The 27768-nt window shown below is 44.6% G+C and overlaps 1 protein-coding gene across 1 annotated transcript in view; it reads left to right on the top strand.

Annotated features, from left to right (window-relative positions):
• LOC104318331 (zonadhesin-like) overlaps positions 1-18137 on the top strand; it is a 35814-nt gene extending 17677 nt beyond the window's left edge. Inside the window, exons 27-52 of the mRNA XM_069788113.1 lie at positions 297-461; positions 698-849; positions 1076-1244; positions 1500-1608; positions 2169-2314; positions 2689-2814; positions 3239-3418; positions 3595-3819; positions 4339-4465; positions 4795-4994; positions 5767-5979; positions 6925-7070; positions 7618-7745; positions 8625-8757; positions 9088-9220; positions 9708-9860; positions 10261-10387; positions 10594-10805; positions 11554-11716; positions 12114-12196; positions 12995-13155; positions 13385-13526; positions 13896-14092; positions 14191-14269; positions 14802-14933; positions 17293-18137. Coding sequence (XP_069644214.1) covers positions 297-461; positions 698-849; positions 1076-1244; positions 1500-1608; positions 2169-2314; positions 2689-2814; positions 3239-3418; positions 3595-3819; positions 4339-4465; positions 4795-4994; positions 5767-5979; positions 6925-7070; positions 7618-7745; positions 8625-8757; positions 9088-9220; positions 9708-9860; positions 10261-10387; positions 10594-10805; positions 11554-11716; positions 12114-12196; positions 12995-13155; positions 13385-13526; positions 13896-14092; positions 14191-14269; positions 14802-14933; positions 17293-17315 — 3824 coding nt within the window. The 3' untranslated portion in view covers positions 17316-18137. The remainder of the gene's footprint in view (positions 1-296; positions 462-697; positions 850-1075; positions 1245-1499; positions 1609-2168; positions 2315-2688; positions 2815-3238; positions 3419-3594; positions 3820-4338; positions 4466-4794; positions 4995-5766; positions 5980-6924; positions 7071-7617; positions 7746-8624; positions 8758-9087; positions 9221-9707; positions 9861-10260; positions 10388-10593; positions 10806-11553; positions 11717-12113; positions 12197-12994; positions 13156-13384; positions 13527-13895; positions 14093-14190; positions 14270-14801; positions 14934-17292) is intronic.
• Positions 18138-27768: the final 9631 nt, after the last annotated feature.

Raw genomic sequence — 27768 nt, 5'->3', positions numbered from 1 at the left:
CAGAAAACAAAATATGAGGAACCAGTTAGAGAATTGAGAAGGTAAGCAAATGCCAGATGAGGTCAGTGCAAGTAAAGGAAGGAAGTGATAGAGGCCAAAGATTGAAGAGAAGGAGGGAAGGCAAACAAAAGGTGAACAGCCCAGGATATCAGCAGTGGTAAAACAGGACAAGGATGGGCTTCCCGCTTATGTTGTCCGAGTTATCTGCCTACTTCTGAGGGTTAGAGGAGGTGCCTCTTCACTGACCATGGTACCATGGGCTGGCAATTGCCACCCTCTCTGTTCTCCCATGGCAGGTCTGTGTTCAGCTGGGTACTACTGTGAAGGAGGAGCCACTGATGCTATTCCACATGGGACACCTGCGTTCCTGCTCAGTGGCCCCTGCCCACTTGGGCACTATTGTCCAGAGGGTACTCATTTCCCAATTGCCTGCCCAGTGGGGACCCTGAACAATGCCACAGGTGAGTGTGACTTCACCCACAGGTTTCTCCTGTGGTCCACAGTGATGGGGGAGTTCATAGCTGGCAGCCATGGTGAGGGGGTGCCCCTTGGTCACTGAGGGGTAGTGGTACCCTCACCCAGGCCTGATGGTGGCAATGTGTTATCAGTTTAACTAAGTGCTGATGATGCTGTGACTGTACTGGGTGTACTTTCATCTCCCTCTCTTGCTGGCCTTGACTTTTGGTTTCTTCCTCAGGTGGTACCTCCCCAGAGAGCTGTGTGCCATGCTATCCTGGGTCTTTCTGTGCTAGCGTTGGTTTGAGTTCTCCAACAGGACCTTGTACTGAGGGGTTTTACTGCCCACCAAACTTCAGCTCCATCAGCCCCACAGCGTTCCTCTGCCCTAAGGTACTGCTTAGTGACAGCTGGGCAGTGAAAGGGGTGGGTCTTAGCTCTGGGCAGGAGGTGTCCGTTTTCCACAGTGGCAAAGGGTCACACGTGCCTGATTGAAATGTTCATTACATCCGCATGGAGTGTTGCCTTAGGCTTTGCTAATTCTGGGATTCACCCTTTACACAGACCCTAAGTTTGCCAACATCTCCATGCAATCCTCTTCTTTCTCTGTCATTGCCAGGGTCACTTCTGCCAGTCAGGGACAGCCCACCCAACACCATGCCCTGCTGGGGAATACCAGCCAGCCAGGGGCTCTGCATCCTGCACTCCATGCCAGAGAGGATTCTACTGCCAGGAGCTGGTGGCAGGAGACCCCAAGCGCTGCCCACCACATTCTTACTGTCCTACAGGTCCACTGAAACTTGCATACCTGTTATGCCAAGGATTCAAATGTCGTGTGCCTCACTGTGATCCTAGAGTTGTACAAACCTAATGTGTGTCTTCCTGTAGGCCAGGTGATGAGGAGGTGGCAATGAGCAAATATGGCATAGTTGCTGCCTTGCTTTCTGGGAGTCATTTTTTATGCTATGATACGCTTCTAGAGTCCTGTCAAATCACAGCAGTCTTCCTAGGGTTTTTTATTGTCTCTGCGGTTTCCCTTTCAGGCACATGGGTTCCTCTCACGTGTCCTGAAGGCACCTTCACTCCTGCAAATATGACTGGCCTCTGGAATGAGAAGGAATGCCTGCCTTGCTTACCTGGTCACTACTGCAGGTTATGATTCATTTCAATCTGGCATTTTTTCACTTTGTCTTAAGCAGTTTGGCATCCTTGTTTTGTGCTGATAAATCGATGCTAAGTGCCTCCCAGCTTTTCTACCACAAGTCTCTCATTCAAGGAAAGAAATATAATCTTAGATACAGCTTTTGGTTACAGAGGTGTTGGATCTGTGAATTCTGGGAGGCATCTCAAAGCAGTCTGACGTCATTGTCACTATACAAAGAAGCATCTGAAAGAGACAGTGGGTAGCATTTGTGAAAATGTGGAAGTAATCCAGAAAGTCCAACCCAGTGGAAAGTCATCCACAATTTCATCTGAAGCAATTTGCCCATGTTCACAGAATTTGAACTCAAAAGTGCCTGGCTCGCTCTAGTAATCTGCATGTTTTTATAAGTGGAGAAAATGGGTCTATTTTCTGTCTCATATCAGTGTAAGAAGTTCTTATTTTTTGTTGCAGACTTCATAGAGTTCATTGGATCAATACTTGCTCTGCTTCTGCACCAAATCGTTAGTAGTACATTGTATATAAATTCTGACTGTCCTCTCTGCTCCAGGCGTGGACGGCTGGAGGGGAAGTGTGCTGCTGGATACTTCTGCCTTGCTGGGAGCTCTCAGTCTACTCCACAGGGCCACAGCTTTTCCTGGCGCGTCCTGTCTGGGTGCCGCTGGGGTCAGGTGTGTGCAGGGCTGTGTCCTGCAGGTAAGTGAGAATCTCAATAGTATTTAAAGTATAGAATATTGACTTGCTTCCAAACAACTGGAGAGCATCTGTTATCTTGTGTAATAGGTTATGGTCACTTTTTTGAAGTTGTCATTGCTCATTGGTTTCCTCTGGTTTTATATCTTGAGAACAAAGAGGTGTGCCTCACCAAAAAGGCCACCTTGAATTTATGGTGCTAGACTGTTAGTCCAGCAAAGTTTGAAGGCTGTTGGTTCGGCTCTCTACATGCAGAGCAGCATCCCAAAGCTGTGTAGATGTTTATTCTACAACAACAGAAGGGTCTTGCTGAGTAATTTTTGCCATTGGAGGGCTTTCATATTTTACATTCATCTCTTTCCCATCCATTTCTGTAGGTTTCTACTGCCTGGAGGGATCTGAGGTACCTATACCGTGTCCTGCCAATACTATTAGAGATGTTCCAGGGGCTGCAAAGAGAGAAGACTGCCTGCCCTGTCCACCAGGCCACTGGTGCAAAGCAGGTTGGAACTCGGGGGTAAAGAGTGAGGGGAGGGAGTGGGAGTTGCTTTTCAAGAGGGTTGTACGTATCCCTGAGTCCAGTGAGGCTAGCTTTGATACCAGATAGTGCATTGTGGAACAGTCCTTGCAGTAGGACACACGCTCTAGTCATGAGTTCTAGTGTCTGCAGAGAAGAGAGACATTTAACACTGTTAATATAACGTGCTGTTCCAGAAAACATTGGAAATGTAGGAGAGCCTGGGATCACTACCAGTCAGTCTCCAAATATCCCTGTGTGATATCTGTGAGAAGAGAGGCTTGGATTGTGGAGGTGGGTTGTGCGCATGTGTGCAGTAGTTTAGGAAGGACCCAGGGAGGACACAGAAGAAAGGTGTTCCAATTACAATGAAAAGATGACTCTTTAAAGCCCTGCTTTCTGCTTGTTAGGGGATTCAGAGGCCTACCTGTGTCCATCAGGACACTATTGCTTCAGAGGCAATGGCAGCGACCACAGCAGTCTCTTGGCACCTCAGAAATGCCCTCCGCAAACTTACTGCAAGCACCCAGGAGCTCAGAGCCTGACGGATTGCCAACCATGTCCTCCAGGCTATCACTGCCCTTTATCAGGTAAGTGCCAGGTGAAAGCGAGCCCTTTCTCACCTTTAGAGCTGATTACAAAACTTCCTGAGATGAGATAGGGGAAGGGAGAGGTAATTCATGTTCCCAGCAAGCTAAGAGCCCTTCTCTGGAACCCCTCCTGGCCATTCAGCCTCCCTTTCTTCATTCATTTCTCTTCCTAACAGGTCTGACCACGTTTGAGGATTATCCGTGCCCCCCTGGATACTGGTGCCCTGGGAAAGGGGATGCTTTCCTTTGTCCAGCTGGCACTTCCAGGATCCAGCCTGGTGCAAAATCATTGGAAGAGTGTGATCCCTGCTCACCTGGATACTATTGCCCGGATCCAGCACAGACAGGGCTGCCTAACACCCAAGGAGTACCTTGTAAACCTGGCTATGAATGCCCAGCAGGTGACATGACCGTGCTCTTTTGTTTTCTTTATTTCCAGCTACTTCTGAGTCTAGATGGCTGAACCGTGCACCGCAGGCACAGCCACAGCATTTAGCAGTGACTAGACACATTTTTGCAGTAGCCCTCCTAGGACATGGTCACTGGTGGAGTGGCTTTGGAAGTGGATTTATTACCCTGAATCCTTTTCCTGGCTTTTGGCCTTTGAATTCTCATCTCCCGTTTCTCAGCTCTCCCTTCCTGTTCTCCTTTAGCTGAGGTTCTCGAAGGAAGTGGTCTGGTCCTAAAAAAGAAGCAGATATCTTTCATCATCTAGGGCTAGTTATTCAGGTGTTAGCATTCCATGTTAAATATCAAACTGGTTCCCAACACATCTGGCCCTTCTGTGAGCAAGAGGAAAAGTGCAGTGTTTAGGCACAGTCACACTTAATAAGCCCCCTTGCTCACTGTCTCCCCAACACACACTCTCTTGTTCTGGAAATGTCACGTAATCAATCACTATTTCCCCTTTTTTCCACCAGGTTCAGTAAATCCTAAGCCTTGCAGGCCTGGCCTATACTGTGGTGCTCACACAGCTGCGCCTTCTGTGTGCCCTGCTGGGTATTACTGTCCCGAAGGATCATCGACATACAATAGCCCTGAGCAGCTGTGAGTACCTAGCATGTTTGGTGCAGCCAGCTTTAAGTTTCTAAAAAATCTGAATATTGGGAAGTGTGCCTGTGATAAAACCTGAGTTAATGCTTCAACCACGGTCTTTGTGCATTGTGCAAAAGCTAAGGTATCTTTGTAATTACAGTTACGGATTTGGTGACTTCCAAGACTGAGGGTGATTTATGATTTCTATTAGTTAGCTTGAGCCTAGGACCAGATGAGAACCATTTTTAATTTTGCCTTCAGTTTGCAGTGGTCATTGAATCCAGAAATCAAAACACTTCCAGAGACTTTCTTCCCTCTTCCTGCCTTGTTTTGCCTTCCAGGTGTGTGTTTCCCTACTACTGTCCCCCAGGCAGTGCTCATCCACTGCCTTGTGAAGGAGGGTACATGGCCCTCAGCTTGCCTGGTCTAAGGGATTCATTTGAGAAATTCTGCAGAATCTGCGATGGAGGCACCTATCGTAGTGACTCTCTCATCACGGCACCCTGTCAGCCCTGCCCAGCAGGCTTCATCTGCCCGCAAGGTAAATGGAGCTGCCGTGGCGGAGTGGGGCAAGAAGTAGCATCTTAAATTGTAATGAGAAAGTTTTAAGTTCTATGTGGGCAAAGTTCTTAATGCTCTACAGTTACAAATCCCTGGTGAGGGCTGTCACATTAGTTTGTGGAGTATTTGTTTGTGGTGGGTTGTTAGAAGAGTTTAGAGAAATGGGACAAGAGTGGTTTGGATATTGGTGTCCTGCCTCTCAGGGGATGATCTGTCAAGCCCTTGCGAGTCGTGTTTTCTCTAATTTTGTGGCTTAGCTGAGAGGCTCAGAGTTAATGTATTACAAGAAGTAGAAGAGTGAACCTAGGGGTTCAAAGTTTGCTGCGCGACAGCCACTGCTGCTTGCAACCTGCTGGGTTAGGATGCAAGAGGAATAGCTTTACAAGCATTTGAAAGTCTCTGTTGGCTGGGATCCTATGTTGAGTTCACTGACGTGTTAGCTCCTGCCATATACTGTGGAGGAGATCATGTCTACCCACTCTTGTCATTGGATTTGTCCAGTGAAATAACTGGGACAAAGGAATCAAGATTTATATTTAAATATAAGTAAAATAAATTGAAAAATGTTTAATGTTGATTAACTTTATATATGCATATGTGTGTATTTATATATATTTGTATTTATGGACATATATATATATAGGTATGTGTACATGTATCGCTGGAATAAATAAGTGCTCTCTGCCTATCTCTTAGCACTTGCTTGGGTCCTTAAGCAGAGTCTATGTCTAACAGCCTATCACTTTCTCTAGGCAGTGAGGGTTACCACAAGAAGCCATGCCCCAGTGGCTATTACTGCCCTCCCCTGGCATCTGCCCCTCTGCCCTGTCCCCCGGGGACCTATGGGAGCAGCAACTTTGCAAAGCGTATAGAGGATTGCCAGGCCTGTCCTGCCAACACCTTCAATCACCTTCCTGCTCAGGCTGCCTGTTTCCCCTGTGGCAGCTCTTCTTCCTCTCAGCCTGGTGAGTTGCTGTTTGTGAGGGAAACTTTTCACCTCTGTTATGAGAAAGGCTAAAAAGGAAATCACCTAGAAATGTGATTCCCCCGTATGGTTTCATGACAGACCACAAGCCCTGGGATCCTCGTGATGCTGTGTGTGCTATCAATGCCTGGCTGCTCTTTCTCTGTCCCACCCAGAAGAAGCATTCAATTTTCAAAGCTGTCTTTTGTTCTCTTGTGCTCTGTTAGCCGAAGGGATTTGAATTCATCTTCAAAGGAAGGAAGAGATGAGATGAGCAGCCCTACTAATTCTTGCTCTATCGTTGCTTTGAAAGCAGCGGAGTTTCACCAAGAGTACTTTTACCCTGAATTGGGGAGCTTGCATTAAATGTAGGTGTGCTTTTGAGCCAAAACTGGGCACTCTAACCATGTCCAGCTTTGGCTATGATAAAGTGGGAAAAGGCTAGAAAACTGGAAGGTAGGTGGCTAAGCACAGCAGAGAGTGTATATGCTTTATTTAGTGTACTGTGCAGTACTGTACCAGCATTTCAGATCAAGTGGATTTGAGAGTGTTGAGGCTCAAGAGAGGGGCTTGGCAGCCTTGATTGACTGGGTCCTTACCCTATCCAGTGGCTTAATGTACAAGTTAATGGAGTGCTTGTCAAAATGCCACTGTGGCAAATGACCAGCTGGGCCTTTTCGCATCTCTTGTTAAATGGGCACTTCAGGAAATGATCTAATGATTGTGTTGGTGGAGGAAAAGGCAGGCTGGCTCCAGCTGGCTTTCCTGTTGGCTCCGCTCTGCTGTGCTAGTGGGGCAGCAGACTCCAGGAGTGTCACTAAAATGAGCAGTGTGATTTGGCCAGAGTATTATTCAACACAGGAACTGCTGCTTTTTGGTGAGCACAGTTTTTGCAAACTATATTCCCTACCATGATTACCACTCTAAATCCAACCTTTTCTCTAAGGTGCTGCCAGCTGTACCTGCCATGGGTTGAACCGGGCTTTCCAGCAGTCGGATGCCTCCTGTATTTGCCAGGCAGGTTACATTTACTATGATGAGCGAGGCAAGAAAGACCCTGACAGCAACAGCAATCAGGACTGCCGACCTCAGGTAAAGTTTGGCTTCAGAACAAAGTTGTTGCATGACATGCAGGAGAAGGAAAGTAGTTCAGTGCTTTAGGCCCTCTCTCAGGGCGTGTACGTGCGTGCAATCTGAGCTTAGTTTTCTGGGCTTCTGCAGACACAAGCAAGTCCTTTAGCTGTTTTGTTTGAGACCCTTGCCCCTTCCTTGTAGGATATTGGCCTTGTCATCTTTACCAGAATCTCGTGAAGTGGAATTCATAAGGGCTGGAGGCAAAAGATACTTCCATACTACAGCAGTGGGGAGCAGCCAAGTGTCTCAGATGATAGATGCAGGAATATAAGCCTCCATATGGAGTTCTTCATTAGACCGGCTTGAGGAATTTGGATGGGAAGTGAAGGTGTTGTGATCTTTCTTCCACACTTTCCAAGTTGTCTTTTAACAGACCTTGTTGGATTACCTTTACGTTGAATGTCAGCAGTGTGGGTGGGGGAGGGAGATAATTTTGTCTGCTGCATCTTGTTGAAGTGCTAGAGCTTGTCTGGTTTCACACATTGGATGAGTGTTGTTCTTTCAGGTGGATGAGCTCTGCGCTCCTGGAGAGGTCCGTCTAGCATCTACGCGCCAGTGTGTTTTTCCTGAGCAATATGACTGCTCTCCTTCTTGTGGGCCTGCAGGTGGAGAGATTAATGCAGAGCTGGGCATGTAAGTCTCAGCCCAGCCTCTCATTAAGAAGTACTTCACAATTAGTTCTGAGTGGCTGAGTTACTGATCCCATGAAGTCATTCCAGGGTAGGGCTGTGGGAGGTCTTTTTGAGAAATTTTCCATTGCTGGAGTTCCTTTCTGTGGAGATACCAGCCTTCAGTCCACATTTGTTGGCCTCATTCCTCTACCTGGAGAGTATGTCTGTGTTTTCAACATTACCTAGTGGTTTTGTATGCTTGGGTGGAGACACCAGAATGAACACTGAGTGACAACATGAGGGCGAACAGAGCTCACGTTTTCTGAGGTAGACCTTTTCTGTGTACCTCAGGTTGAGCCCTCCCTAAAGTGGATGATCCCTCTATTAGATTTAGACCAGAACTGAGGAAATGGATCCTCATTCCTGTGCCCCCCGCCTTCAATGCTGACTAAAACATTGAAGCTAGTTCTTGTCATATGATACTACTTTTTTCTCTTTGTGAATAAGCTTCTGTATTGCAAAATCTTCTCCCGACATGGATTGCACAGAAATCTAGTGTGTTAAAATGGTACTCTGTTGCTTTCACCCATTTTCTTAAAGCAGAACTTTAGGGAGGGATGCATAATACTCTGTTACAGGACCAAAGTTCATCTCTATTAGCCACCAAGAGAAGCCTGTTACAGAGTGGGGTATCGTATTTTGGCCTTTCCCGTGCACCTACTAGCAGACAGAGTACTGGATGAGATGGTCTGTGAGTTTGCTCTATCCTGTTTTACATGGATATAGAGTAGGTCCACTCATTGCGTAGATTGTAAGATACTGGGGCTAGCCTGACCATCAGTATGTTGTAGCTGTTTGCTCAGAGATCACGAGTGATCGAGACCTTTTGTCCACTTTATAGATGTCACTGCAAGCAGTATGTCTCTTCGGAGGAACTCTGTGACCAACTGTGTTTGCAGAGAGCCCCACGGATCTCCTTGGGATTTGGTATCAATAGAGAGCTGCTTCTGAGGATAAACGAAGGAGAAGCGAGGGTAAGTATGGAGTGAGGGAATGCTTTCCCAGCATGCAAGTCTGGAGAGAGCCCTTATAGACTACGGTTAGGTAAAGGGACTCTTGGGGGCTGAGGTTACAGAAGGGTACAAAACCGTGAGCAGAGAGGAGAGACTCAATATCTCTCATTGCCTAGAGTACTGATCAGGCAGCAGGTTGGTGTATTACTGAGAAATTATAGTTCCTGAATGGTGGGGATAAAACCTCACTAGAGCAGTCTTGTACAGCTGAAGGTAAGGTTGATCACAAACCAGGGTCCGAGTCCAGGGTTGATTGTATCAGTGATCAGTGTTCTTCTCTGCTTTTAATAGGAAGTGGCAAATGTTCTGGGCCCAGATGAACATGTGCAGAAAAGTCAGCGAGTGCATTTGGTTCTGTTTAGTCCCAGTGGAGTGCTAGGTTTCATTGTCTCCAGCACAGATGTACTGGATGCATTTCTCACGGGTAAGGCTTGCAAGCCCCTGAGAGTGAACCTAAGTTCCAGCCAGACTAAGCCATTAATTTCCTTTCAAGTTGGCACAGCAAGCAGACAGCAGGTTGGCACAGAGGGAATTGATTGTCAGACACTTCAAACTATTTACAAAGTAGGGAAAGATCTCGTGCTATCTGGGAGTAAACAATGGGGACCTGCAGTGGCTGCATGGTTAGCTCCCTGGAAACAAGTCAAATAAAGATTGTAGGATGATTTTGGCCTTCCAAGGAACTAGAAGGAAACTCAGTTTGGAGGCAAATCTGTTGGCAAGTGCATGCTGGCTCCTAATTCCAGTTGCTCCTCATTTATGGTAGTGTGACTCAGAGCAGAATTTGGCCTTGTGAGCTGTAATTGCCCACAGACACAAAATAAATAGTCCTTCATTGCTAAGGGTTAGGTGTTTTCACATGCTGCTCTTTTTGCAGAATTAATTTTGTTTTGTCCTGTTGCCTGTGGCAGGAGATTTTTCATCACATCAGTTGCTGCAGAAAGGTCATCGAGTCCAGAGGACTTCCTCCAAAGATATCCATGCCTTGCCCCTTGTTCCTAACCCAGTAGTATGTTTGGAAGCAGGAGACACGATCCTTTTCCAGCTTAGCATCAATTCTCACAGTGAGTGGTTTTGGGTCTGTGTGCTCTTTGCAGATATATGTGTCTAGACCTGTTTAGAGCAATGACTCCACATTTGGTAGTACCACATGTATGAGCACTCTCCTTCACCTCCCTGACTCACTTGCCCTCAGGGGATTCCAGAACTGTAGTCTAGGCTCTGCCAGTGACTTACCTGGTGTTTTTTACTTTTAGACTGGATTTCTGTAGAATAGAGGTAGAATTTTTCCTCTGTTAGAAAGTGTAAGCCTTTCTTGGGCAGTACTGCATAAGTCAATTAAATGAGTTGACACTGCATAGCCCTATAAAAGAAATGCAGTTACATAGTTCTTTGCCAGACCAGTGTCAGCTATCCTAACCAAAGTGGGTCCAAGTTGCTGACACTGTGATGAACTGTTCCCAGATCGTGCATCCAGCTATTACCCTGTTTATCAGAAGCAGCATCTATATAACAGCAACCCAAGCTGGGATTTTGGACCCTTCCGAAGGCTAGACCACCTCGTCCAGGAGACTCACCTCAACATCTCCTGGTAATAATTGGCGTGATTAACAGTGCATGTGTTATGGGCAGGACCTGAGAGCGAGTCTTTCACAGAATCAGTAGGTCCTTGGAAGCGAGCAGTATGTGAAAATGCCAAAATTTGGCGTGTTCAAGTCCATGTATTTAACCATCATCGCAGCTGGAGGCTAAAGAAAGTTTGGATCAACCGGCACCTTCCTTACTTCTCCCTTCTAGGTTTGCCCATGTTTTCCTGGAGTCTGGGACATATGTTTTCAGGGATAGGACCATTCAGGAACACTTCCTGATTGTGACTGTGAATGAAGCAAATGTGGGCTGTGACCGCAGAGATGTATCCTTCCAGCCCTCTTCTCTGTTCCAGCTGGCCAGACATGGCGTTTTGAAGCAACGGGATCTGAACTTGGCTCCTAACTGGGCTGCTATCACAGGTACAGCCAAAACACTGTGATACCTACCTTGAACCTTGATGCTTAGCCATGACCTTTCTTGTACCTCTTCAGGTGTGTTTAAACAAGCATTATTTTTTTTTTTTAATACCATAAAACCACTGGCTTTGTCAGCTTTAATCCTTTTCTCCTGTGGAGATTCCCTTCCCAAAGTTCACTGCTCTCTAGCCAAGAACCTGCCTGTGTAGGAGCTGAAGGGGGAAAGAGAGGGAAGGAGCAGTTGTGTTTCTCTCCACACCCTGCTTGAAGAATTCAAGTAATTGAGGGCTTTGCTTTCCTTGGCTTGAAAGCAGAAAGTGTTAGTGTGTTTCTGTGACAAACTAAAGTGAAATTAAATGCAGAATTTAAAAGTTCACTAAAGGCTAAACACAAGGGCAGTTAAGGTCTTTCCTCAAAGCCATACCTCTGTGTAAGTGCTGTGTACATACCAGTGCTTTGTCCATCAGTGAGAGGACAGTAAAGCAATAGGAATGAAAGCGTGGCTTGCGAGCGTGATCCTTGGTTCTGTCACGTTCAGCTACCAGTGCTGAAAGCATTTTTCCTCCTTGCCTGCGTGCACCAGATCAGCAAGGGGAGAAGCAGAAGCCCGTGTGATGAATACGAAATTTTCTAAATATTGGTTTTGTCTGGGAGGGAGAGCCTTTAGTGAAGTGTAAAAGGGAGACTGTGGTATTGATACACACTGCTTCCTATGTTTCTTACTTCTTGCCATCCCTCTTGGCTTCCCCAGTGGTCCTTTTTGTTCTGGGCTTCCTGATCGTGGTGCTGACAACCCTGGCTGTAGTGCTCCAGCCTGCTGTCCCTATCATTAGCCCCCTGAAGAGCTGGAAGCCACGATGGAGGAGCCTGGGTGAGCCGCACATCCCGCCAGAGTACGTCCTCCTTAAAGACAGGTAAACCACCTTTGCATGGTAGGTATCAGGAGCTCAGACCTTGATAATACAAAAGCATGCCCTATTGTAATTACTGACTCAGTCCCTGATGCTGGACTTCTTGCCAGCTTTACAGTACACTGAGTTTCTACCTGCACAGGGAGTTTCTTGGTATTACCCAGGAGCTCCCCAGCAGTATTCCAGCTCTCTTCCAGTATAGTGTAAAACAGCTCTGTTGTGTCATCTGCGTAGAGTATTATTGTCTGAATTACCTGACCTAGGCTTCCCCTGCATGTTTTGACTTCAAAATCTAGACAAGAAACTTGTTCTTCTGCTTGAACTAGGCTTGTAATAATGCACTATCTGATTTTACTGAGAAGAATGAGATATTCTTCATCCCTTCTGTCATTCCATCTAGCCTTCAGTTCTATCAGATGGTTGGTCCTCATGCTTCTGGAGAAGATGCTGGCTTCACAGAGAAAGGAGCTGTGCATAATGCAGGTGAAGTGCGGTGCCAGCCCCAGGTGTTCTCCCATCGGCTTCTTCCCACTTAGTCCCCATTCTGTTGTCTTCTGTTAACTCTCTACTATGATATTTTGTGCCTACTCAGAAATTTATGCACACGCTTGAGGTCACGCAGTCACTTTGGCTGCTATGCACTCGCATGTTTGCGCACATTTACACACACACACGCATGTGTGTGCATACCACACGCGCTTCTATGCTATGTTCGTTTTATCTCTCCAGTTGGGGAGTGTAACCTCCTGTCATTGGAATGCGTTAGTGTTTTCTTCCTTAGGAATTAGGAGGTAAGTGGCCAGCCCTGAAACGTCCCTTAAAACAGTAGTGGGTTCAGATGACTAATGAAGAAAATAAAGATCTTTAAAAATATTTTCTTGGGTTCTCCTGTTGGTCATTCTATTCTCTGAAGGCACATGACTGATGGGCCTTGTTTGCCTTCTGGGAATGACCTCTTTTTGGGAATTTCAGGATGTTCACAGGGTAGAGTAAGTCCAGAACCCAGCAGATGGCACCATCTAGTGATGCCGAGAATTGCTTACAGACAAGTAGCACCCTGACAGTTTACTGGGCAAGTTAGGAGTTGATAGTAACGCTCTGTCATCTTCCCCCTCACTAAGGAACGAGACCTTCTCTTACATCTCTTGCCTCAACCATTTTCGTTCTTCACAGTACACAAAATGCTTTTGCATCCTATGGACAGGCAGTGCCCCTTCTGGGAAATAAATTAGAATAGACTTGTGGCCAGCGGTTAAGTGTGAAACTTACCTTGTGTTTCAGAAGAGCGTTTTGCACTGAGGGTTCTGGAGGATTTCAGTGTTCGCACCCTGTACGATAAGCTGGAAGATCAAAATTTGCACCTGGCATCTCAGCTGGCAAAGCACAGGATGGATGTGTTGGTGTTTTACAACAGAATCAGCCAGCAGATTCAAAGTCTCATGGTCAGTGTGAAGAAACAGTTGAGGGAAGGGAGTCTTGTAACTGTGAAATTTGTAAGATAAGTGATTCCCCTGAAGTGGCAGTTTACTGAGGGATAGGTCTTACTCCTTTTGGTACCTTATTTTGGCATGAAATAGTTACACTAATCTCTGTTTTGATATGAGAGGCAGAGTGTGGAATGGGTGAATTGTGAGGTTTTCAGAATATAATACCGCTGCTTTCTGTAAACAGGACATGGTGCAAGCACTGGACTCTGAAGCCCTGAAAATCCTTGCCAGGCAAAGGATTTGTGGGCATAAACCTGCAGACAGCAGCCGGGCAGCAGTGGGCGTTGAACAATGTGATGAATGCTGTAGCAACAACTTCCAAGCAGGTGAGAGCACCAGAGTGCAGAGCAAGAGAGAAGCGGAGTGTAAGGGTAGCGTCAGTGAACCAGTTAAAAAAAAACAAAACAAAACATGGGTTGTACACACGAGAAAAGATCCCACCAGATCATGTCTTCCAGTCTTCTTGTAGTTCTGTAAGAGCTGACAGCCTGTCTTCATGTGAGTTCCATGAGAAGACAGGTCTGTCAGCTTAGGAACGGGTAAGCACAGAGTTAATTTGGAAATGTTACAGCATGAGGCATCTTGGAACCATCTTGTGGAATTTCCAAAGAAAGGTTCCTGCTCTTGGTTTTACTCTGGAGATCATTACAGTTCTTCATGTGGTTCTGTAGAAGTCCATTTAAATTGCTTGTCAGGTTCATTAGGTGCTCCGTGGCGAGAGACAACACAGTTAATGAAAGCTCTGGAAATGCTGCTTGGGAATGCTCTGTACAAGAATGTAGCTGTGAAACGAGAGATGGAGCAGAAGGTCCAAGGACAGAATGTGATGACAGTTGTACCCTCACTGGACAGCCTAGCCAGTGGAAGTAAATCAGAAGTAGTCAAAGGGCAGGTGAGCTGCAGGTGTCTGTTGCTGGGCTATCTCTCACCTTTCTGCTAGTTTTTCCGCTTGCCCGTTTCTTTAACTCTTGGGCCCTTTTTATCCCACAGGACCATGAGCTGCCACAGCAATATGAGCTCTTCAGTAGGAAAGATTCTTTTTTCAGCTTCCCTGGACATGAAGAACATGGTAAGGGCAGTGACTTAGTTGTGGGTGCCATGGGTACTTTTCAGCAATCACAGTAGAAGGCTGAGTCAGTGAAGTCAAGGTTAAGAGAGAGTATATATGTTTGCTAACAGAGCAAATGTATAATTACTTTTTCCCGTTTATGCTCTTACTTTCACATAATTTTTTTTTTGCTGAGGTGGACAATTGAAATTTTTCCAGTTCAGGAAAGCCACTTCTGCCTCCTCTGTTCTTCTGTAAGAGGGAAGTCAAGGAGCTTTCCTCCCCGCAGACCCTTTACAGCTATATCTTAGGTGACTACCTGTAGGGAAGAGATTAGGTGTCACTATACTAATTAAATGCTAATGTGGGGAGGTCAGGAAAATTCTGTACCATCAGTTCTGTGATCCTCACAGGCTCTGGGTAGGCATTCTCTCTGCTCAGCACAGTATTTCCTTGTGGCAGCATGTATGTTGCAGTCATCCAGACATGAAGAGCCTCTTCTTCCTTTAGGCTTAAAAGTGCCCCCCCCCCCCCCCGTTTTCTTCACGTTTAGATCTCCATTTGGCTTATCTGACTGAGTTGGAGGTGGAGGGCCTGATAGCAGCTTCCCCCCTTGCCAAGACTCTGTGTGAGATCAAGCAAGCTTTGATGAATCTGCAGCAACCTTCAGACCTTGTTAATACAGGTAACGGATCTTAGCCTGTATTGCAGTTTCTGTTTCCCTATAGTGGATAGGATATGAGATTACAAAATGTGGCGAGAGAAGTTGTCTCTCATCTTTGGTGCCTTGGTAAAACACACAGATGTCTGCTGTTGAGCTGCAGGTCATTAAAAAGAAGTCACCAGAAGGCCAATAAGCAGACCAAAGTGCTTGACTAATTCACACATGTAGACTTGTTTTCTTCTTTTTCTCAGCAGGTACTTACACAACTGGAAGATTTTTGTTTCTTATTAATTCATTTGTTAGAGCTTTTCTGTTCATCACAAAAGGTTTCCAGGGAAAATGTTGTAATACAGCCAAGATCTGTGATCTTAGGAAGCAATTTACCAGCAAGAGAGTAAGGCAGCTGGTTCTCTTCATGTGTACTGGTTTATAGTAGTAAATAAACAAAGAGTTAAAATAAGCAGGATGTCTTCTGAACAGAGTGTTTTCCTCAAGCTGTTGCTGAATTTTTAGACTGTGATGTTTAGAGTTTGAAATTATTAATGGTGTGGTTTTGGTGTAATTATGGGTGGATCATTTGCATTATTTTGAAATTCAGATACAGAGAGCTTTGCAAGGGCCTGAATATGCTATCAGTGTGCACTATGTAGCTTGCCACATACTCTAGAGTCACTGAGTCAGCGTATAGTGCTGGCAGTAGATCCTGCCCTGTTTTTTTGCCCATTGGACTAGGCTGCCATAGTGGTGGCATAGCAATCCCTTGCTGCTGTCCACTGACGCTCTGCCTTTGTTTTGAATTTCTGTAACAGACAGCAAACATCAAACAGGCGTGGGGAGCTCAGCCCTCTTCTGAGCTGCTGGATTCTTGGGCCACAAAGAGGGATGAAGCTCTGCTGCTGGAAATAAAGAGGAGCTGCATTGCTCAGAGGATTGAAGAGACAGAAGCAGAAGTATTTCACCTTCTGCAAAGTAAAATAGCCACCAGCCTATTTCCTTGAGGAACGTAGCTTGTCCTTGGCAATGGCTAAATGTGGATTATGGGAGGAGGGTGTGTGCGCCTGCGGACAGAGCTGCAGTACCTGAAGTATAAGAATAGCTAAGTATTTAGTTAGAGATGTACTTGGTCGAATATGTAATGGATAATCCATATTCTGTTTGCTTAACCTGGTTGAAATACTTTCACATTTGCCTTGGATTATCAATAATTTGTAGGCTTGAGAAGGAAGCTGAGGTTCTTGACATTGTTTAATAATTTTATAGTTTTCATTGTTAAGTCAGTAAAGCAGAAAACACGTGAGGCCACAGCTGGCATAAGAGCCCGTACTTATCAATGCATTTTTTATAGCCTTTATGATCTTGGATACAAAGGATATTTGTGAGGGTTTTTCAAGTACAGTTTAGAGCCATACTTCTAAGCCTTGCCCAGCATCTCTACGTTGCCTGTGCATGCTTTCAGTATACTCACGTTGGTTTCTGTAAGGTCTGCTGGTAGAGACCTTGAAGGTCTCTAGAGATGTGATTTTTTGAGCAAAGAGTACACTTAAACTACTCCCTGTAGTGGTGACAGCAGGGATCAATATAGCAGCTGGTAACCAGTGCTCTGGGAGCCTGATGTTGAAACTGAAAATAGCTTTCCTACCATTCTTACTCTTTTGGCCTGTCTGTATGACGCCAGGAGAGCCTGGCTGTGAAGTGGCCTTTGCTTCTGTGGAACAGGAGCAGAATCAGAACACTTGCTCCATCTCTTTCTGCGGAATATTCCTTAGTTCCAGGTGAAGTACAGCAATGTAAAATCTCTTGACTATGAGCCAGCACAGTACCTTGGCAACCTCCACAGGTAGGCTTCAGCCAAGTGTTTCCAACAGCAAAGCCTATTCTCTTTTCACTGCAATATTGACTGAATTGCTTATGTGTGAAGAGGTCTGTAAACCCACTCCTTCCCGGTTCCTAGACGCAAATCTGTGTTTACTCCTCCTGCCTTTGCATAACCATAGTGGGTATTAAGAGAGTGAGACTTCAGTGCCCAGGAGCCAAGACAGAAGCTCTCGGTTTTGCTTCCAGTAACTGGCGTCTCTGGTGGATCCAGAGGAACTGCAAGGTCTTTTGCCTTCATCTACTCATTTTGGTGGTTCCCCATTTTCTGAGCTTGCTCCCAAAACCAAAACACTTGTTTTGGTTCCTTTGCAACTTCACCTTGGGAGAATTTAGGTACTTGCTGATGCTCTGAAGGGGCTTTGGGAAAATGGGACGATTTTAGGAAGCAAAACATATCTACAGGCAAACACTACAAAACACCTGTAGGCCACTTTCTGTGATTGCCTGTTCTACAATATAGTAGTGAAAAAACTGTCATTGCTCTCCATGTTGCTCTCTTTTTCAGGTTATCAGCAGGTATGTTTATAACAGTACTACGCAGAGGTAAGCGTCTTCAGTGATTGCTGTCTCTAATATCCACAGGGAAACATCATACTGAGAGAGGTGATAAAAGTTCTCTGTGACTTGTGGTTCCAGGTTACATTTGTAAAAGGCAGGGTGGAAGGCACTAGTAAATAAAACTTGTCAAATTTTTCGTTGTAACAGTTTTCAAATTCAAGCAATTTTTTGTTTTAGATCAAAACAAAGGTATTTGTATGGAATTTTGCTAGACGTTTTCTTTTTTCCCCACTGTGGTTTTCTTAACAAGTACACTTCAGTTATAAGTAAACATTTTTGAGTTTCAGAATGTTTTGTGTCTTTTTTTCCCATAGAACCAAAGAATATCAATAAAAAGACCAGAGTTTCACGCAATGTTTCTTTTCATACTCTGTTAATAGTTCCTTGGAAAGAACAAATAAAAAGAGGATTGGTGCAACCATTGTTGTTGTTCTACTTCTGAAGTATTTACTGTTGATAGCTCTTTTTCTAGTGGTCTATGGAATCTTCCAGGAGTCCAGTGCTGTCTGGAGTAGCTGTGAAGTCCCCTCACATTTGGGAGGGTGCCATTTACCTGCGACTGCCGATAAGAGTAATCGAGTGGAGGGTCACTTAATTTGGAATTTGGAGAAGGGTCACTGGGCTGTTGGTTTTTATTCGGTTGCTTTGACTTACGCCTCTCTTAACAGAAAATGAAAAGGCCCTTTTGAACATTCAGTGTAAATTTCAGCTTCTCTTGGAGAGCATCAAATACTGCTGCGGCTGTGAGAAGCAAGGTATGGTTGAGTTCCCTGAGAAGGAACCTCTGGTTTATGGCTGTGTGTGGTTCTGAGTTCTGAAATGAGCTGGGTGGTTTCTGCTGATTCTGTCTTCCAGCGTGAAACCATCATCAAGCCTCCCAGTGTGTTAACAAAGCCAGATAATGTTCCTGATGGTGTTTGTTGCAGTTACTGAGGCTGCCCCTGACTGCGCTCATTATCTTGGTTAATCCTTGCCTCTCATTATACATATACACAGATAGATACAGTCCTTTTAAATGCTGTTAGAAGAAAAGGTCTGATGATATTTTCTTCAGATGGCTATTTTCCAACGAGGATTTCATTACTATGTCAACGTGATGAAACATGCCAACAACCAAGATCTACTGGCAGATTCTTTGCAGGTTTTCACACTCAGTCCTTGAATACAGTCACATTAACTAAGCCTGTCAAGTTGCCACTGATTAACAAAACCGTAATGGCTATCTATTGAATTCTCCTAGACATAGCAAGTGCAATGTATTATGAGGCAGCTTATCCCACAGCAAAAGAGGTTTGCGCTGAGTTTTATGACCTGGTTTTTGCCTTGACAAAAAGCATACGCATCAATGTAACTCAGCTGACTCACCACTAGGGTGAGAGGCAGATGATTATTTAGAGATGGTCCTGAATCATAGTACTCAACAAAAATGCACCCACTTTGGGCTGTTTTTCGGATGTGGATTAACCTTTGCATCGCTGACACATGTCTTGAATTTAATTGCCATAGCTCTTAGTAGCTTCAGGCTATTGAACCCTGACCTAGACTTCTGTGTGTTACAGGTGAAACTGAATTGGCAGATGAGAATGGCCAGGTGAAGAATTTGCTCCAGAACCAGGACCACTATGCATCGCAGCTCCTGAGTGAGACAGAGTTTTGTGTGCTGCTCAGTCACACGTATGTAAATTTGCAAATCTCTGTATTGTAGATGCTTTTATTTTCCTTTGTAGCTAGAGAAATACCCACACACAGGTGAAGGTTGAAAGTTAAAGAGGATCTTTGTTCTGGATTCCGAACTTGAGCCTCTGAGCATCCTTAGCTCCGCTCAGAGACAATAGGACCTAGTGAAGTTGAACACTTACTGAAGACAGAGCTAAGATACCAGAAACTGGACACCGAAATTAAGGCTGCTTTTGAAAATGGTGGAAGTCAGGATTGCCTTAGTGTAGGACAGAGATTTCCTGATGGTCCCATTTCTACCTCCAGGAAATGTTCTTCTGAAAGTTTCTGGTTTTAATACCATGCTTTTATCCCTCGCAGCACATGGAGGTTCCCAAGAAGCTGTTTTTACACCACGGCTGAAAGACCACAGCATTGTCGCTCCAAAGTTCCTGGGTAGGTAGCCTGAAGTAGATGCTTCTGTAATCTTGTTTTCAAACATGAGAGGAGAGAATATCATATCAGCTGTGCTCTTAGGGGAGGAATAAAAGCCCCAAGTAAAGGGGTTTAATTTATAGTCAAAATGGGAAATCCTTATTTCTAGAACTAAGAAATTAAAACTAATGAAGAAAATGCTTGTTAGTATCTTTCCATTGTACGTGAAGTGCTGGAGTCATAGATGACATGGTGTGTACCATGGAGGTACAAGAATTACTTTTAATCTTCTCTTATCAGCTACTTTTTCTTTTCTCTCTGCAGCTAGACTGGGGAAGTGGGAAGATTCAAAAGTGTCACCTACCAGAGTGAAATCCAGAAAATATGGCAAACAGTCAGTCTTGCTTTTGGAAGTTCCATCCACAGAAGGTGAGCCCCTGACCTGAATGAAATGAATGCTTATGCTTTCTTTGGGTCCCCAGCACCTATCCGTGAGCGTATTGTGTTTCTACTGCACGTAAAAGGAGTCATTCACCACAGGGCAACAAGAATGAAACTGTGGCTTCCCCTTCCAAAGAAACTGAGAAACTCTAATAATGGCAAGTCAAAGGAGTTGCTTGGTACTGAGTTTTGGAGGCCATCTTTATGCTTGTTGGTTTATTTCTTGATGAAAGAATTTGTTGGGTTATTTCCAGAAGCCTGAAATAGTAAATGGCTCATTTCTATGAGAAAAGTCTCACTGAGCTAGTTTATCAGTGAATCGGTTTGAAGCCAGGTACACGCTTAATAAATTTGCCAAATGAAGCCTTGATCCTTGCAGACACTGGGCTTGTATGGTGCATCACAGAAATTGGCAGAAGGACAAACTCCAGCCCCAGGTTGGTTGATCTTTAACTCAGTAGTTTTATTTCTGGAATTGTTGAAGTATTCAATTAACAAGTCCTTAGTACTTTTATCTCAACTTTTACCTGACTGATTAGCTTCTCTAAGTGACTTTATAACTTCTCAGGTGGGTTGTACTTCCATGGAATGGACCCTGTCCCATATTTCACATACCTGATGAATCAGTAGTCCTGCTGATTTGCTGCGCTAAGTGCTTGTATGTATACAGCACAATGAGAGACATATTAAAACTGTGTATAAGAACCTAGATCATCTTGTAAAAGCTATAGGTGAACCTTTCTTCTTCAAGGTTCCTCTAAAAAAAAAAAAGAGCCTGTAAAACCTAATCAGCGAGAATATAACTTTTCTTTGTACAACACCCAGCGGTACATTGACCTCGGATAAATTCAGTTTTAAAGTTGCCATGCTTGGTTTTATGCAACTCTTCTGTTGCTGATTGTATTTAGACTTAAACAAAAAGATTTCAAAAATGTATTTTCTAACAGTGGCCCCCAAATAAGGTGAGGGCTGTTGGGACTCTCCATTAAGATTCCCTACATGCTGGTGATGATACAGTGAAATTCACCTCTGTCTGTCTATGTGAGAACTGTACGACAATCTTGGAAGTATTTAGCTGTTCATGTCATGGGAAAGTATTGTCTGTATTTTCTACAAAGAACCAATGCTCAGCCCATCTTGGTCACCCAGCAATTCAAATTCCTACTCCTGGCTTTGGAAGTAAAAGCAGCAACTAATTTCTATTAAATTCAAGGAGAAAATCTGTGCTTCTGGAGACACTGTATTCCTCTGCTTCAAATCCATTCAGTATAACACTTGTTCTATGTGTGTCATTTTTTCTGACATATTTTAATGCACACTTGGAATCCAGCAGGTAGCGTCTCTTTTCTGTGAGATTTGCAGAAGTACTAAGACATGTAATACTTTGGTGATACAGTAATGGTCACCATAGATCATGTTACTGATTCGCTGTATTGTTGATTGCAGTTGCAAAAGACGGTGATACAGGAATGGTCACCATAGATCATGTTACTGACTCGCTGTATTGTTGATTGCAGTTACAAAAGGCATGAAGCAATGGAGCTACAAAATGAGATTGCACTGATAATAAGGAAGTGCAAAAGCGGTGTCTGCTTTGGATTTGTGGAGATCTAGAATTTGTTGGGACGTGGCCTTTTTGTAAGGTAGCATCAGAAATAACAGTTACTTCAGTGGGAGGTCCCTGTTTTCTCTTGAACTTACAGAATTCAGTCTTGCAAGAGGTCTGAGAAAATTAAAATCAGATAAAGGGAAATAGATACCCCTGCTAGCTTTTCCTAGGAAAGAAAACAGATAACCCTGAACGAGTAGCAGATAAAACAGGATGACTCATAAATTACGCAGGACAAAATCTTGTCTTAAAGTAAGTCAGGTATCTAGTCCAGTCATTAGAAGAACTGGAAGAAACTTGAATTGAGAAAGAGGAAACTTGGTTTTCCTTGTTACCCTTTACTGACTGGCAGTATTAGTCCCTGAAAAGAGAGACCTGGAAAATCTACTTGTGTCTATCAAAAGCAACAGGCATTGATTCCCAATCTCCCCCTCACCCATCTGTCAGCCAGTGTAAGTTCTGACAAATCAAAGCCCAAAATAGCACAAAATATGCACTGTTCTCTGTGAGAAATCTGTTCTCTGTGAGAAATCTGCTGCAGGCCATTACTCCTACATACACCTTTGAGCAACAAAGCAAACAATTCTGTAGTTCCAAAACCATACCAAGTGTACACCTGTGGTATTCTTATTGAGAGTAAAGCCGCTATCAAGCCTATTTCTTGGAGCAAATTTGCCAAGCCAAACATAGATAAAGTGAAGAACGTGGCATTAAAAAAGCTGGTGCTTTTCAGGTGCCCAGCTCTTAGTAAATTCTACTGGAGAGCCATTGTGCGTAGGTCTGACAGGTTGGCCTTTGTAAACAGTGCCAGGGGAGGTACTAGCTGATAACTGCGTTGTGGTCAACAAGCAAGTCAAGGTGCTCTATAGGTCGAAGATCTCTTGTAATGCTGAACTTTGAGGCCAGTTGCTTTTTGGCAGGTGTAAGAAACTGTTTTCAAAAGCAGCTTGCTTGAAGCACCAAGCTCTTTAGGATCCACAGACTGACCTATACTGTAATGCTAGTAGGCAGGAGGGGTGAATTACCACAGTCCTACATGTAGATCCTGGGCTAACAGCTTTTTGGAAAAGGGCCAGATAACAAATATGCTCACAAATGATACCAGGGGTGAGATCAGAGGAAAAAGTGGATATTTGTGGTTTGCATTTATATCACAATACTGCTGCAGAAGTTGGGAACTGGAACTATAAAGAGACACGGTCCTCTCTTATTACATGCTGCTGTGAAGTTGGATTTATTCCACTTACATGAAATTTCGATATATTTTGCTATTAATGAGGTCAGGACCTGTGGGGGTTTTTTTTGGTCTTGTCAGAGAAGCCAGAGTTAATTTTTTCTCTTCTAGCAAAAGAAGTGATGTACACTGGGTAAACAGTCCTTGAACTCTGTCATGGAGAAATAATTTTAAATTTAAGATGTAAATGTTATTTGATCCATAGTAACTCTATCAGCAAATGTCCCCCATCAATGATTCACCACCTTAAGAAGTTTTCCTGCAGTGTATTTACCTGTGTTTTGTAGGTCAGCAGTAACTAAGAATGAGGAAGACTTTGTAGTGTTATAAATCCTTTGCTTACCTTGGCTTCTCCACCCTCTCTTAGCAAACTGCAGTTCCAAAACTCTTAGCTAAGCTCAGAAAGGAAGTATTCGCGCAGCAGAATCACTCCCTTCAGGTTTTATTCTTTTGTGGTTTTTTTTCTTACCACCACCTCCACCTTCTGGACTGGGAGGAAATTTGAGACTGCATTGTGTAGATCCTGGACTCAAGGAGAAACTCACCTTGTGGAAGCGTTTAATCTCAGCACCAAGCAAGCTGGATCCAGCCGCAATCTGAACAGGAGGCTGTGAAGCCAAGTGGCTACTTCCCCTTTGAGTTACTGGTCATGCTTTATTGGGTGATGCTAAGGGGGAGCAGGGGGCAGTTCTCCTGCACCCCAGTTGACCTGCCCTGGTGTGTACCCTGTGAAAAAAGCTCAGTTGCAGCTGGCCAGCTGGGAACTGGGAGGAGATTTGTCTTGGGAACGTTCTGTCTGTTCAGGATCTAATGAACTTCGGAGAAAAGTAGCTCATCCCTGGCCATTCCAGACAGAGCTATAGAGCAATTCAAGCCTAATCTAGCAGACCTGACTATAGGCCCCCTGGAAATTTAAAGCCCTTTTTCAGGTCTGCAAAGTCATGTCCTCAAGTTTTTTGTCCTGATAAGGTAGTGCTTAGAAACCAAAATTCTCCTCTCGCAAACCAGCCTTTTCTTTTTTCTTTAAGAAAGGAGAAAGCTACAGGAACTAGCATGGTAGGCATCATTAAAATCAAAAATAACTATATATGTATTTTTCTTCCTCTTTCTGTCACATAACTGTAGTGTTTCTGCATGGCTGCTTCCTCCTTCCAGCCCTCCCTGCAATCGGGTAGCAGAACCAAGCTGAAAATTGAACAGATGCAAAGCACTGCTGTGAGTGGTATCTGAACTTTAGTTCTCCCCCTTCCCTGACTCCCTGGCACCACTTTTGCCCCCAGGAGAAGTACAGGTAGCTTCTTCAGGTTATTGGGCTTTCTGCTTTGGGGGAATTCCCTATACTTTGTCTAGTGGATCTTATCTATTCTCTTACTGAATGTTTTCCGGGGGTTTTGGGGTTTTGTTTTTTTTTTTTATTTGTGCAGAACTTGTGATACACTGCTGAGCTGTTTCACATAGTCTATTCATTCAGCACACCTTTGCATTCCTCCCTCTGTCCGTCTTTCTCCCCATCCTTATTGCTACTATGACTCTACTAAGGGTGTTTCTGCACTGTTTAGGATTCACGTATCGGGACTGCTCCTGTTTAAATGCACACTCTTTGATTTGCAGACCACTCAGACTGCCAGGGAAGTCGTTGAGATTTTGACTTAATGCCTGGAAAACAGGCCTGGAGACCAGGTGAGAGATACGAGGAATTCTACCAGAAGTAAGTTTACTCACATGATAAATGATGCTGTTAAGGGGATTTTAATCAGCAGTGAACCCTTCAGAGACCTTACAGAAGGATAACTCAATTCTCTCTCTTGACTTACTTTCATTTTCTTCCATCTCCCCACAGTTCATGTCACTTGCCATGTGTTTGTGTCTCTCTCCTTTGTTCTGTATTTTCCTAATTCAGTTCTGGTTTTCAGCTTTTTATTGTAGTTACCTTAGTTTCTGAGTGATGCTTTCTGGTGTTTAAAAACTGTGAATCATTACCGTCAGTTTGGTGTGATGAAACTCATGTTCCATGTTCTCTTCCTAAGCCTCTGATTGTAATAAAGGAGGCGGACAGTTAAATGTCACAGACGTACCTGAGCCATTTTGCTTCATTTACTTCACTGCTTAGTGCACAGAGTCTTCATGTCTGCCAGCTGTAGCTGTGAAGGATTCTTCTGTGCTGCTGGAACTTTACCTCTGCTGACTCAGCCTGGGTGACAGGGAGGGACCAGAGAGATGTCGGAGCCTGGGGCAGTGGTGATATATGGAGGTGAGAGGATCTGCTGGTACCAGCAGAGAAGAGAGAGCACAGTTAATCTGTGCATGCAGTCTCTCCTCCTTCCCTGCTGGTACCAGTGCATTCTCCTTACTCGGAGAGTAAGGAAAGAGTAAGAGTACTTCCCTGCTGGTGCCAGCATTTTTTTGTTTGTCTGTTTTGCACAAAATAATTTGTTTTTCTACAGTTAAAACAAAGGTCACACCAGCTCTTACAGCTGAGGGACACCTGTTAGTGGGGGAGCCTTTTCAAAGGCATGGCGCTGAGCTGTGTCCCCTTTCTGTCCCTGTCACAGAAAGGCTAGAAGGGACAGTTACAGGAAAGTCTTTCAGTATGCTGTTGACCAGTGTGTTATTAAGACCAGCCTGCCTCACATAATGCAGACTTAACAGAAGGCCAGTGCATCTAGGGAAGAGGGGAGCTGAGTGAGAGATTCTTGAGGAAGAGAGAGAAATTTCTTATCTAGAAAATTAATTCTTGTTTGGAAGTGTATTTTCCTTTCAGCCAGGGACTATTCTAGGTATTCAGATCTTTTCACGAAGATACATATGGTGTATTTTCTTCTATTCAATCACTTGTGTAGCAGCCTGATCCTGTAAATCCATTATTCAAGACAGACAACTAGGTATTGCACTCATGCAAGATCTTCTAAACTCTGCTGTGCGATTTTTTTTTTTTTCTTTTTTTTTGCCACCAAACTGCAGATCTGTGGCAGAACTTGCCAGTTTTCAGTTATCTTCTTGAATTCACAGAGTAGTGTACAGTGATGCTTCATGCGAGGCCGAGCAGAGATTCCAGGGGGATGCAACCCTGAAAGCATTAGTGCTACCTATGAAAGAAAATTGGAATAGTTTCTGAGTATGTAATGCAAACTGATGTACTGGTCTAAATAAGGCCAGCAGCCAAGATTATTGCACCAGTGTAGGAAGCAATGTGTGTAGGTATCAGTTGCTCCATTGGAAAGCCTGGTCTAGGATGGTGAAGCCGTCTTACAGGGCTTCAGACCTGGCAGACTGACGGCATAGGAATTTCTGCTTAAGAGGCTAGGCTTGTACAGAACAATGTGGTTTTTCTTGTAGGTTCTCAGTTGCATAGCCCAAAGAGTTGTTTGTTTTCCGGTTTTACGAGAGTGGTGGCTGGAGAAGTATGGAGGCTATGCAGGGCTGGAACAGTGGGACAGAAGTGCTGAATGACTGAAGAATTCCTAGGTTGGAAAAATAAATAATGCAATCACTTCCAATATTTTTATTGTCAAGATAGTTTTAGGTTAGGCCATTTCTTGCCTGGTGACAGTAGGTGCTTTTCCCATTGAGATTGGAATGAGATTGGGCCAAATGTTTATTAATCTAACAGTGGGGTTCCCCTGCAGTGTACAAATGGGCCAGTTGCAGACTCTTTCTTGGGAGAAAATTTGGAGGAAAAGAGGCTTGGCAATAGTTGAGTTGTGTGTGAAATTTCAAGGCCGTGCTATTTGTATCATAGTTGTTATAAAATCAATATTTTTCTTTGTGTTTAAAAACGGATCGGTTAAGTTGAACAGACCTCAGGTACCATGATAGCACGTGGGTCTGTTGACTTGCAGGGGAGATATTTCATAGTTGTCAAACCCGCTTCATTCAGCAGAGAAATCTGTTACCATTTTTACTGTGTTTTATCTTTTCTGACTATTTTACATCTAAGTGCATGTTTCTTGTCCTGAAGAGTATTTATCACATTCATCTTAGAAGCTCTTGGGAACACAGAAAAGATCGTACTTTATGGCTGCAAGTCTTGCAGGTGCGCGTTCTCTGGTTTTGTGCTTGCAGACAGCTTCAGCAGGGCTCTCTGCCTGCAGGGAGTTAAACACATCCCCTGCAGAATTGGAGGCTGCGTTTGCTTATTGCCCATCTCTGTGGCCTTTGCACATGTTGCTGCCTTCTTAGTGCTGATTGGGAACAGACTTTGGTGCACTGCTCCCTCCTTCTAGGAAGTTCTTTGTTCATACTGGATGCAAAAGCCTATCTTTCTTCAGTTAATAACCTGGACATTTTAGGAGTATAAATACTGAAATGCATCTGTTCCAAAGTGCGTTTATTTAGCAAAACACATCACTGAGAAACTTGCCTGCGTGGGGGGGTGTGCGGGAGTACGCAGGTGGTAGGTGCAGGTGTCTCCCCAGCTGGGGTGGCTGTGGGTGGGCAGGGCAGCCCACCCTAACGAGCCGCTGTGCACCCTCTTCTCAGCAGGCTTTGGGCACAGCTGTGCGGGGCTATTGTCCAGGCATGTGCCGTGTTCCCGGACAGACTCGTTTGTGCCGTACCTCTGAGTAGGCAAGGAATATTCGACCGTGCTGCTGAAGTTGTGCTTTTGGGGCTGTGGTTGCGGTAAGTCCTCGGGCAGCACTTGGGGGGTTCAGAGGGGACCAGTGGCAGAGCTGAGGCTGCGCTTCACCTCAGGCAAGGCTTGGCGAGAGACCGGCTGTGTCTGTGGTTCCTCTGAGCTTGGGGCACTTGTTTCTCTGCTTACCCATGAATGCAGGGGAAAAATAGAATGCGAGCTGTCTTTACCCATGACTAACACCAGCCGTGGGCAGCCACCAGCCAGCTGTACCCGTGGTGATCGTGGGGTCGGGATATTTCCCTTGGAAGAGCTGTGGCTTTGCCAGGCTCCCCAGTGGCTCCCTGAGGCACAGGTAGCCTCTGGCTCAGCTCCTGGAGGTGGGCTACCTTGCTGTTCTTAAACCTGTAGCAGTTACGCTTTTAAGCTCACTTTCACGGAGATTTGTTGGAGGTCTTGTTACCTTTTGCAAGAA

This window comes from Haliaeetus albicilla, chromosome 7 (genome assembly GCF_947461875.1).
Source record: "Haliaeetus albicilla chromosome 7, bHalAlb1.1, whole genome shotgun sequence".
In the NCBI taxonomy this organism is placed as follows: Eukaryota; Metazoa; Chordata; class Aves; order Accipitriformes; family Accipitridae; genus Haliaeetus; species Haliaeetus albicilla.
This window is presented reverse-complemented; position numbering and strand designations above follow the sequence as displayed.